The sequence below is a fragment of the Bombyx mandarina genome, chromosome 20, assembly GCF_030267445.1.
Source record: "Bombyx mandarina strain Sakado chromosome 20, ASM3026744v2".
In the NCBI taxonomy this organism is placed as follows: Eukaryota; Metazoa; Arthropoda; class Insecta; order Lepidoptera; family Bombycidae; genus Bombyx; species Bombyx mandarina.
The window spans coordinates 4,637,861-4,651,106 of NC_143226.1; the positions used below are offsets into that span (position 1 = coordinate 4,637,861).

At 33.2% G+C, this 13,246-nt stretch overlaps 1 protein-coding gene across 2 annotated transcripts in view; it reads left to right on the forward strand.

Moving 5' to 3' along the window:
- The first annotated feature begins 5,241 nt into the window (after positions 1–5,241).
- LOC114247855 (glutathione synthetase) overlaps positions 5,242–13,246 on the forward strand; it is a 29,595-nt gene continuing 21,590 nt past the window's right edge. The window contains exons 1-4 of one of the 2 annotated variants that reach the window (XM_028180923.2): positions 5,242–5,615; positions 6,298–6,393; positions 7,204–7,320; positions 8,323–8,492. In XM_028180923.2, coding sequence (XP_028036724.1) covers positions 5,469–5,615; positions 6,298–6,393; positions 7,204–7,320; positions 8,323–8,492 — 530 coding nt within the window. In that variant the 5' untranslated portion in view covers positions 5,242–5,468. The remainder of the gene's footprint in view (positions 5,616–6,297; positions 6,394–7,203; positions 7,321–8,322; positions 8,493–13,246) is intronic. The other variant, XM_028180924.2, reaches the window with a different exon arrangement.

Genomic DNA, 13,246 nt, shown 5'->3' on the forward strand with positions numbered 1-13,246 from the left:
CCAACCAAGACTGCGTAGACCGAGCTTTATGACCTGCCGCCGAGTCTTTCTGGAAGGACCATTCTTGATTATTGAACATGGTGTTGTTAAGGGGCTTCACTACCTTCTCAAGAATGGTATCTTGATACACTTGTGCCGATGTTTTGATATCTTTTTCACAAAAGTATGGCTCAGTCACTCCTTCATAGCTAATAACCCCACCAAACCATCACTGAAGTCGGATAGTGACCACGTTGCACTCTGTCGACTAATTGGAAAGCTTCCTTAGAGCTTTGAGCATAAACACGGTCATTTTGTTTGTAAAAATGTTGCTCAATTGTAAAAAAATTCTCATCCGTAAACAAAAATTTTTTATGACCTCCCTTTGCGTAGTACCACTTCAGTGGTTGTTTCGATTTTACCACCCTATTCTCTTTTAAATTATCAGTTAAGAAATGACCAGTACGTCTCTTATAGGCTGCAAGTTCTAAGTCATCTTTTAAAATACGCGACATGGTTCTAGATGGTATCTTCATCTCCCGAGATAAAATCTTTTGCTTTCGGACAGGATTTCTTCGAATTCTTTCCCTTACTGCTTTGATCACCTTTTTGGTATGAATACTACGTGGACGGCCAGATCTTCTTCTGTCACAAACAGAGGAGGTCTCATTGCACCTATTAATAGCCCGGTACACAAACATTTTACTAATACCAAGCGTATGGAGAGTTTTAAATATTGCATTTGGCTCCATGCCTACTTTGTGTAATGCAATCACAGCGATTCGGTTTCTTTATCACCCCACTCCATTTTAATGTCGCAAAATGCTGTGCAATTTATTGGCGCCAAAATGAGAAAACTCAATGAGCAATCATATAAAAATGACAGATTCCAAATTCAAATGTAATATTTTGTTTATTTCTCATTGTAACAGTATTTGTGGCCAGACTAAGTATATTATAAGTTTATTCTTCCATATTAAATGAATTTCTACTAAATGTCCCTGCAATATATTTCTTGAACTTATAAATAATTATCATTTCAACGAAAACAGATTTTGTGTTCATTTACATTTTTGAACTACGTAATGAATTTAGGAATTATTAATCTAATATATAAAATTCTCGTGTCACAGTTTTCGTTGCCATACTCCTCCGAAACGGCTCGACCGATTTTCGTGAATCTTAGCATGCATATCGGTCAGGGTTGAGAATCGAACAACATCTATTTTTCATCCCCCTAAATGTTAAGGGTGGTCCACCCCTAAATTTTATTTGTTATTTTTTAGACGAAAATTTTTGTTTTTATTTTTTTATGATACAACATACAAAAATACATACAACCCTAAATTTTCACCCTTCTACGATTAACCCTTATTTTTTATTTGCTAATTAAAAACTTTAAATTTTTTTGCGAGAATTTTGTTTTCATTTTGTCATGACGCAGAATAAAAAAATTCATATTACTCTGAAATTTTCACCCCTCTACGATCAACCCCTATTTTTATTTGTTAATTATAAATTTTAATTTTTTTGGCAAGATTTTCATTTTTATTTTTATTTTGTCATGAATTAAAATAAAAAATCTGATGTTACTCTCAATTTTTCTTCCCTCTATGATCAACCCCTATTTTTTATTTGTTAATTATAAACTTTAATTTTTTTGGCAAGTTTTTTATTTTGTTTTGTCATGACTTAAAATTAAAAAAATCATATTACTCTCAATTTTCACTCTTATACGATCATCATCATCATCATCATCAGCCTTTATCTGCCCACTGCTGGACATAGGCCTTCCCCAATGCCTTCCACATAATGCGGTCCTCCGCCTTCCGCATCCAACGACTTCCCGCCGTGCGCACTAAGTCGTCAGTCCACTTATATAACTTATATATTATTTATATAACCCCTATTTTTCCATCCCGATTAATATTTTTTTTATTCTATGCACAGATCCGCAATAAGGTTGCAAGATGGCAATCAAATATTATAATTGTAGTACGATAAATTCTTATTCAGAGTTTATAATTTCAAGTTCCTTTAATTATGATTTTTTTTAAATTGAATTTGGTCTCCCGCCCTCGCCGGTCGACTACTGATCAACTATCAACTGATCAGCTATCCCCGCCAGATGTCACCACTCATCCAGCAAACATCACGTAGTAGGGATGAGAACGAAGCCGGTCTCCTGTCTTACTTACTCACTTATACACTTAATATATTTGAGAGCTATACAATACTATACATTTTTCAGCCATGTTCTATTGGTTTTATTTGTGTATCAATAGTATGTTCAGTAGGTCTGAGAATCGGCTACTATCTATTTTTCATACCCCTAAGTGAAAAGGGTGGTCTACCCCAAACATTTATTTTTTATTTTAATTTTTTGGATATTTTTTTTGTTTATAATGAGGTATTATGTGGTTAAGTGAGGTTTTTTTTCTCAGTAGAATTTCCCTAGAAATCTTATTTAGGGCAACACAACGTTTGCCGGGTCAGCTAGTTTTATTATAAAATACAAGTATCATACCTATCTCCTATTGCATGGTAATGGATAGTATCATTTTAACACGAAAGTTGTACTCCTAAAATATTCTTAAAATAATTAGAAATCACTGAAATTTTTATGTGCTTTTTGGTGGTCATTTTTTTTTTTATTCCCACCTAAACCTTGAGAGGCTATTTCAGCGGAACCTTAACTAGTAGGTGAGCTCACGGGCCTCAAACCTGACGACGTTGCTAACACAAACCCTAGCAAGAGCTGTGCTTCGCAGAATCTACCACCGGATCGGAAACGCGACCCACTGAGAAGATCCGGCGAGAAACTCAGTGAGCTGTGTCTGAGTGTTAATTTACTCGTCGAGCCGTTCGTCACAAGCGACGCCGACGGGTTCGTCGAGGACGATGACCGGGTGGTCATTTATTGAGACTTTTTCAGTGGACTTTTCGAAGGATCCCGAGAAGTTACGTCCAGCGGCTTTGTTTTATTTCCCCTTTTTTTCCTACCTAAGCTGATAGCCTTGAGAGGCTATATCAGCAGCGCCATAACTAGTAGGTGAGCTCACAGGACTCAAACCTGATGACCATAGATTTACACTTAATATATTTGAGACGCCAATGACGTTGCTAACACGAACCCTAACAAGCATAGATTATACACTTAAAATATTTGAGCTAGCAAGAGCCGTGCTTCGCAGAATCTACCACCGGAACGGAAACGCGACCCACGTGTCTAGGATGAACGTAGACAGCTGTCATATTAAATAAATATCTATGGACAGCTGTGACGGCGAGGTGTAAGGGGCAAAGTAGCGGCCAAAATTTATTAATGATTGTTAACGTGCAATAACACACTTATTCATGAGCAGTGGTCTCGAACCTACCGATTTTTCGGTATTTCTACCGATATGGGCTCTGTTCTACCGAAATACCGAAATTAGACGATTTTTCTACGATTTCAGAGTAAACATGGAAATTCTCCCGATTTTCCTACCGATTTTACACTTTCAGACATACTTAATTGATCCAAAAAATTTTAAAATTGGCAAAGCTGCTACGATAGTTCTTATGAGTAGGCTCTTTCCCAATATTGTTCAGAGCAATGATTGCCAGGAAAATGATACAGAGTGGCGCATTTTAAGAAATTGTGAACAAATCAAAACATTTCCTGATGATGTAGAACTTTTGGGATAAAGTAACTTTATTAAATCGTGGGGATGAAACTCAAATGTTTCCTTTGTTGTCTAATTTCATCTTTAATATTTTATCACTTCCCCATTCATCCGCTAACACATATTGTCACATATTAATCTTTTGAAAACAAAACAGCGAAATAGGCTGTCTACTGAACCAATCACTGGTCTATTACATGTAAAACGACAGCAAATTGTTATGATTTTGAAATTAATTCGAAGATGACTGTCGCTACGGGCAAAGAAAATTGGTATAAAAAATAATTATTTTTAAATATGATTGTTATAAATTAGCCTGTAATTTATGTTTTCAATATATAAACGAATTTGATTGAATATTGTATTTGTTTGTCAAATACCGATTTTGCATACAAATATACCGATTTTAGCTGGCAATTCTACCGATCTCGCTCTATGACGTTCGAGATCACTGTTCATGAGACTTCTGTGGCCTTTGTGTTGAAAATCCATACCTTTTGAAGTTATACTTCTTTAGGCGCGTTATGAAAAATTTATGAGAGTGAAATTTTACGTTGCGCGCGCACCGTGACACAAAATTAACAGAATGAAGTTGCCCACTAAATCGCTCATTACAATACGACCGACGTAACTTGGCGAGTCTGAATATAGCCGTAGGTGAACTTTCGCGCTTGTACACTCATAAAACAAAGTGTTATTAGCATTAATTTTTTAGTAATATAAATGACAAAATTATTATTTATTATAATTCATACTAAATATTATTAAATTATTAAAGTTAAATATTTATTATTAATTATATAACATTTAAAAAAAGAAATAAATTTAATAAAAAAAAGTATAACTTCTTACGCGCGTACATAAGTACACGCACCCTTTTTTATTGCTTGAACAGCCAGTCCAGCCAAAGGAGAGGTAACGAATGCCGCCATATGTTTTAAAATAAAAACTGAAGCGTGAGTTAATGTTAAAAATTCAAATGGAACTGAATAAATTGTTTGTCACACACATATGAATTAAAGACGTAAATGCTAAGCTAAGCTAAAAGAGCTTCTAAATGTTAATTTATTTCAAATTTTGTAACATATCTGTAGGTAAAGTTCTTTCTTTCTATAAAAGGGCAACATAATTGACAAAATTGTTGCATATTGATGGGTAATAAAATCATAATTGTATTAAATTTTAAACGACTACAATTATGTTTCATATGATTACATAGTGCTTAGTTTGAGTTTTCCTGATTTTATATTTAGTACATTGTTCAAAACTTGTGGTGGATAAAAAATCCACTAGCACGTCTAGGTAGAAAGACTTCAAGCTATTTGAAGGAATACAATAAGAGCTGAAAACGAAAAGGAAGAATGAAAGATAACAGTGAAAAATAAAGAGAAAAAAATATCTAAAAGTTTTACAAGGTTGTATTGGGAGATTAATATTTATTATTAATATTTAATTAAATAAACCCAACCCAAAGAGTATTTATGCCTTAGGCAATTTATTTTCTTTTACGGTTTTGATAGATTTGATAGTATGGGCTACCTCCCTGTGCCTATCCAATAAAGGAATCAAACAAAAGACAAAAAGGTTTCATTTTCTGTTTGTTATTTGCGTTCACTGAAACAAACGAATCGTGTAACTCGAAATATAATTTAACAAATTCACATTTAATATTTTTTTCTTGATTTAATTTATTCGACGTTCTGAGGAAGAAAAATTACAATTATTTATAGCAAAGAATTAATTATTGTTCAATTACTTAGTGAACGTGTTAATATTGTGAAAGTTATTTTAACGCGTTCTTTTAAATTTTTCGTTAACAAAATGTCACAAGCAAGATTAGCGCCGTGCCTTCAGTTGCCTTTAGAAAACAAAACGTTAGTGAACGTGATTGAGAAAGCCAAGGACTGGGCCCTCATGCATGGTGTTGGTATGAGGGACAAGAAGCATTTCAACAAAGACGTAATTCAGGTATGTATTCATTTTGATTTCTAGTTTCTAGAAAGTTTGATTTCTATGCTAGAATATGAATGGACATATACAAGCTCTAGATCTCGTTACTAGCTACTAAAGGTCCTTAACATAAATTATAACTTTTTATTGTCACCTATAATGCCTATACTTATGCACACAAAAATAAGTATAATATAAAGTATAAAAGAAGAACGAGTTAAAGTTATCAAATTTATATTCTATAAATCTTATCTTATCCCATTAGAACAGTCTGCCTGTAAATAATTATGGAATATATTGATAATTTAAGGAGTTAAATTCTAAAGAGACTAAAGTTTCAATGTTGGTTTTGATATTATGGATGTAATTACTGTAATGTATGGCCGTCTGGTTTAGTGGTAAGTGACATGGTCACTACACAAGGAGGTCGCGGGTTCGAATCCTGCCAAGGGAAGGTATTTGTATGATAAATATAAATGTCCTTTCCAGGGTTATGGATGTATCTTAAATATATGTATGTGTTTAATAAAAATCTTACATTTATTTCCGTTATCTGGTACCTGTAACACAAGTTCTTTACAAACTTATCACGGGAACAGTCAATGTGGTGTGATTGTTTTAAAAAAAATGTTACTGTATGTTTTTAATGTAATCTTAACTTGCATTATTTTATTTGGCCTTAATCTTTTTTTCATCTTAGATTGCACCATTTATACTGTTACCGTCACCTTTTCCAAAGACCGAATTTATGAAGGCGGTTGAACTACAGCCAGTTTTGAATGAACTCATGCATAAGGTAAGATATAATTTATGTTGATAGCTATCAGATAGATGAGTTTCTAACTTATATTTTATGACCATATTTTATTTGCATTGAGTATTTTTCATTACCTCATTTAGATTTTAGACTGAACCACCCACGTGATTGAAAATTCATTAATTACAACCTCATTAAAACCTGCACATAGGTAATCCCTCCAAGATATCTCTGGATCTTTCTCTTGCCTTATTACACTTTAGGAATTACAACAAATAATAGTTGTATCCAGATTGTTCTTCGATTTAACTTATATGGCTAAGACAAATGTAGACTATTTAATTGGGAATTCTCAGTAGTAGTAGTTTAGTAGGAAGGTCAGCCAAGTTTGAAATGTAGGCTAGGAAATTGAATCATTATAGGATGAAACTCCTTGTTGCATATATTTACATTGCTGTGCTTTAGGCACCAATGAATTTTACACAGAGTAGTCTCAAATAAAGTGCATCAAGGTTTTTTTTGCTTATATGGGTGGACGAGCTCACAGCCCACTTTGTGCTAAGTGGTTACTGGAGCCCATAGACATCTACAACATAAATGTGCCACCCACCTTGAGATATATAAGTTCTAAGGTCTCAGTATAGTTACAACGGCTGCCCCACCCTTCAAACCGAAACGCATTACTGCTTCACGGCAGAAATAGGCATGGTAGTGGTATCTACCTACCCAGAGGTTCTACCACCAGTAAAAGGATCAGTGCAAACAGTATCAAATAGAGTTGACAGCATCTCATAAACTAAAGTTCTGAATGTTTGAAGAATGTTATAAGTGAATATAAATTTTATACAGGTCGCCCATGATGATGAATTCTTGGAGCAAACTTTGCAGAATGCTCTACAAGTAGATGAGTTCACAGCAAATTTGTATGACATATGGTTGAAAGTGAAAAACGAGGGCATATCTCAAGTGAGTATAAATATTAATTTAACTACAATGGATGTTGTGATAAAATTGATTTATATAATAAATCGCTGTGTTGTCTATGTGTACTCATAACCTCTAATGTGAATAATAGTAGTTGGTAGCTATGAAATATTTTCTAAAATTCTAAATGTCTAAATGTCTCTACTCAACTTCTAAATGTCTCATGTGTTACTTTGTAACAATATAATCCTATTATTAAAGTTGATAATACTAATGTCAAATTGTAAAGTGTCTGAAAGTAATCATTTGAGATTTAACATAAATTTCTACATAATAATATACTAAACATCGAATGTGATATTTCAACAGTTTTTCTGTATTTGTAATTTGTATTATTACATTAGTGGTTATGAATGCCCAACTCATGCAGGTAGAATGTGTTAGCGTCTTGTGCTGTTAGACCAGATACACAATAATTTTTTGCATTGTTTGATACTAAGGAATGAATTGAGGATCTAATATTGTTAAATTTATTTTATAATATAACTTTTGTCTCATTTAAACACTGATCATTTTTTAAATAAGGACATTTCAGGTTATTGATAAATTTAAGACAAGGTAATGCAATCACTAGTATTCTGACGAATTGGTTATATGTAAACTAATTTAAGGTTTTGAAATTGTTTTCAAATGAATTTTGTTGAATGTTAAAGTATAAGAAATTACTACAACTACACAACAAACTATAATTTAAATACTTTTTTGAATAAACCACTCTTTATTTCATTATAATAAACTCATAAAATTTATTTTACAACATTTAGTTAGGTTTTAAGGATATTTTTTTTATTTCTGTGAATCAGCCAATTAAAAAAAATCTGGAAATCAAAATTCAAATTTGTTTATAAGGAATTAAGAATAAGCCTTGTCTATTTTGTTGCATATGTTTTGGGTTTTGTCAATAGTTTTTTTTTAAATCATAAAACATCATCTAAGACAGCGGAGCCTTAGTTATGCCAATATTTTCGATAATGTGTGGTGTAGCCGATATCGCTAGGTATGCTGCGTTCAGACATCATGCTGGAGTCAAGATGTCCACACACAGAGAACCAATGCGCGAAGCACACTCCGTACTGTTCCTGGAAGCAAGTGGAGATTAACAGCATCGCGTCAGGTTTCGGTCACCTAGGGCCGGTCTCACGCGAGATACAGAGGTAGCGACATTGGAAAGACTTGAGGATTTGTTGACTTCGAAATCTGCCTTTATATCCGAAATGTGCAGGATTTTTTCAACAAAAAAAATAATAATTTTTTAATTAATTTTATAGTGTACTATTAATATGAATTATATTTTGGAACACAATCTTGTACATTGTTAGATACTATAATTACGGAACGGTTTTAAAATGATTTCGGAGTGAACACGGTCGAGGGAGCGATGAAGTCTGTATTGCGAGATACTAGTGAATGACGAAAATGGTTTCATGAAATTAATTATTTCGAACAGTATACATTTGCGGCAAAGTGACTTATTTGAACGTCGAACTCAAATCAATTTTTGTACACTAAAGTAGAATAGAAATCGTAGATATTATTAGGTACTAACAATTGTTGCCAATAAATTTGCACAAGTAGATTTTTTTGTACAGAAAATTAAGTAATCGTATTCTCGTTCGTGGATCTAAATTGTTAAAAGTTAAGCGTACCTAATTCATTATAGAAAAGTTTTTGGTAAATTAATTTCGATTACCGATTAATAGAATTTAGTACAGGATACAATTCGTCTTTTCGCATGAAAAGTGTACAATTTCCAAAAATATTCGAAATTGAGTTAATAATAATATGCGGTAATAATAATATCCACCAGTATTTTTGCTCATACAAAAGAGCATAGTTTCGTTTTTTTTAAAGTTTACCTTTGTTTTGACTTCTATTAACAAAATTAATACATAATTTTATCTTACTTTAAAAGACAGATAATGTAACTGGTAAAAAATAAAAAATAAATGTTGCAAAGATGATTTATATTAAAAATATCACATGTTTAATAAACCTTTAAAACACTTGTAAAATTAGTAAGTTTTGATATTATACAGTTTTAATGCGAGAAGACAACATATGACGAAATTTGTAGCTGGTAGGTATTTGCGATTTTTCGAACTTGCCTTTTGACGTATCGTACCTTGCCCGTTTTTATTACACAAATCGCATCGTTTTGTTGATTTTTCGTACCTTGTAAGTCGGGGCGTATATTGTACGTTCATGCCGGTCCGGCAATAAATGACCAGCAGTAGATCTATTAAAGAAGTTGTGTACCAAATACCTACCAATGTACAGCGGAAACGTGCGGGACGTGCAATGTGCGCCCATAGTTTAGTATAAATTAATTATTTCTATTATTAACTTAGTCTTGTTTGGATTAGTTTAACGTTCACACACTTTGCCGTAATACACACATTTTTGCGTATTATTGGCCGTTCTTTCATATCATTCGCAGTCTCGTCACTAATGGCTTTGTCACGTTTCTATACTTCATTCTCTCGACTATCCAAGAGGTATTTAGATAAATATTTACTATAAAATTCACAAAGTCCACGCTGGTACATGTAATTGTTAATTGCTGTTTTGTAAATACGTATTATGTTATGATTGTTTTTGTCTTTTACACAGACTTGCATGAAAACATATAAAAATCTTTAAAAAAAAAAGTTTTTACCCATCTTGATCAACTATGCAAAAACCTTAAAGACAATTTACTATATAGGCACGCAGTGAAACCAATTTGTTTGGATAAAACTATCGATATCGTTTATGTATATTGTCGGGGTGACAGCTTTATCGGAACTTCACTAGCAATAGTGAAGCTAGTCACTAGCTTCTACTAGCAGTCTTCAGTCTAACCGTAATCATATCGATTGCAACGGCGCCGGGCGTTGCTCTAAACACGTAGCAACACTCCGATTCGAGCCCCGAGAAGCTGAAATAGCCTATTAAGGCTATCAGCATAGGTAGCAAAAAAAATCGGCGCCGATATCTCTGGTACTCATTGCATGTGAAAATCGTGGTAAGATCCGCAGGTAGTGGTGTCAAGTAATGTAACGTGGATAAACGCGAAAGTTTAAAATAATTTCTAAAATTCTGTTAAAATCAAAGACAAAAATTTACGGAGTTGCCACCGTAAAAAATGTTTTAATTCAATCATTGTTTTTGAAAAGAAAACTCAAAACTAACTAAAAAAATGTATACGATTGATATTTCTTATAGAGTATCGTTAAATGCTTACAAAAAAAGAAATCAAACCCCCAAATCAGTGATATGTTTGTCGACGGTTCTGCGCTAAACAAGTAATTGGCAATACTGTTATGATATAACCCGATACACAAATTGTATTCTTGACCTAAAGGTCTTAGTTACCAGGTCATAAAATTCTTAAAAAAAACTAAATTGTTGTATAAAATGAATTCGCGTTCGATGTGTTGTTTTCTCTGTGGGTCAATCTAAAATTTACAAAACACCATTATTAACCAAGGCTGGTCGGGGATTCGTGAGCTTCTCCACCATGGTGTCCAGTTCCTCACACTACATATTCAAAGTAATCCTGATGCCATTTGATAACTTAAACAACATTAAAATTAAACGTCCACCTACAATTCCCATCAGACTACTTCTAGCAACACAATCTGAATTATTATAATCTACCTACTACTAAATCAAACTCAGCATACACAAATTGTGGTATAAAATGAAAATGCGCGTTCGATGTGTTTTACTATGATAATATGTCAATATAATATTTACAAAACAGCATTTAAGTTACATGTCACTCTTGTTGGACAATGTGCGCTGCCCTGCCTGTAATTTGTACTCCTTAATAGAAATAAAGCATTGCTTTTAGTTCCAAGTAATTAGAACGATTCGGCTTTTGTAGTATTTACGATTTATTTTTCGATTCGCATACATGATTAAAAACACATTAACAGTAAGTAAATACGTTTAGAATTGATTTAAAGGTGATTTTAATCTTGCCTTACGTAGTTGTAAATACACGCTGAATTTAAGTGTTCTTTTTGTTTCAAATTCATCCCACAGAACGCAAAGGAAATGTAGCCCATATATGCCAAAGTAATTTTATTTTAACAGCGGTCTTCTGTCAAATGTACAATACAGGCGTATACACAGAAGGTATCTTAATGTTTCCCACGTTTTGTTTATACCTCGATAAATGAATCATTTGACAGCTGTCAAAGAAAACATACCGAATTGACAATCCATACAATCGAATCTTAGCTTTTTCAAACTTAGGTCTTTGACATTATGCTAAAAAAGCAATGCTCTGATTTATATGCATGATTTTTTTTTCTAATAAGGAGTTTTTAATTAACATACCTAATAATAATAACAATACGTATCAAAACATAGTATCGATAGAGACTGATGCTAGAAAAATACTTAATTATTGTTAATAACCCAACAAGAGATTGTTATAATGTTGCTAATTTATTAACATAAGAATTGCCTGTTTTTTTTATGAACCTCGCGTCCTTTTGCTATCTCTATTTTCGCTCGCTAATACTCACTATTCCAATGTATTCGGGACTTTGATATCACATTTCAGGGCTAATTATACAGCTCAATATTTAGAAGACTAAGAGCATACCTTTGCCAGTAAAAAAATGTGAAGAGTAAAAGAAGAAATCGTTTTTTTTTATTTCCTCAAACTTACAATAAATGTTAAAATTCTAATGTTTTCAAATATACACATCCTGTGCGAGGGAAGTGTCACGTCACGTCACGTCACGAATTAAAGCCTGGATTGGCGCACTGACTAATAACAGCAACGTTGACAGGCTGTTGTTTTGTAAATGTCATTTCGCGACAAGCCGAATAATTTGGTCGAATAAAAGTCCTATTACTTTTTCGTGCAGTAACTTTTACCCTCGCCTCTCGTGTCAGCGTTGAGGATAAACTTAAACACGCCATCCTAGTCACGTGCATAGTTACCGACTGTGCTTACTGGTATCCGGCTGTGGGCAATAACTGGATCAGTGCGAATAAATTAAACGGCTATTAAGTTTATATTAAACTAGACTTAATTTCAAATTGAAATCAATGGGTTAAAAAAAAAGATGTGTGGTGTCGTGGGACACCGAATAGGAACGAAGTTCCTTATTATAAAAATATTAATTTTAAGTTCTATTCGAGGTATAAAGAAAGTAATTATTCGGGTATACATTTTTTATTATTATTTTTCTATCGATAAAAAAAACTACTTTACATAGTTATCAACTTTATTTTATTCACAATGATTTATAAAAAATATATAATTAAAGAAATATGTTATTTTTTGTACGTTATTACAAAGTTAAGTAGTACCCTGTGTGCATTACTAATAAAAATCTTACGTTACGGACGCTTTATCCCGGTTAGGGTACCGCATCGTCCCATAAGGAACTTCGTTCCAAAAATTTACAATTCAATTAGAGTTGATAAGTCAAAGGGGAATGCCTACACTATTACACACGTCTGTGATTGCTCAGAAACGTGTAGCCAAGGAGAGAAATGGTTTAAAATTAATTTCTATTAATATATTTTGTGAGGCCTATCACGAACAGCCAGAACGGTTCTTTCTATTTTGACGCTCTGATTTGAATGGGAGGAAACGAGCATGGCCATACAAAACGCGCCAAATCTTGACGTGAATCAAGTATGCTTAACCCTCGTTATGAAAACTTCGGAAATAAGCCACTAATTAAATGAGGCATTGTAACTATACTTGAGACCTTAGAACTTTTATTTCAAGGTGGGTGGCGCATTTAGTTCGTAGATGTCTATGGGCTCCAGTAACCACTTAATACCAGGTGGGCTCTGAGCTCGTCCAACCATCTAAGCAATAAATAAAAAAGGCGTTAGATGCATGACTATCTACTTAGTCCTTTTAGAAATGTTATGGTAGAACGTATGTTGATTT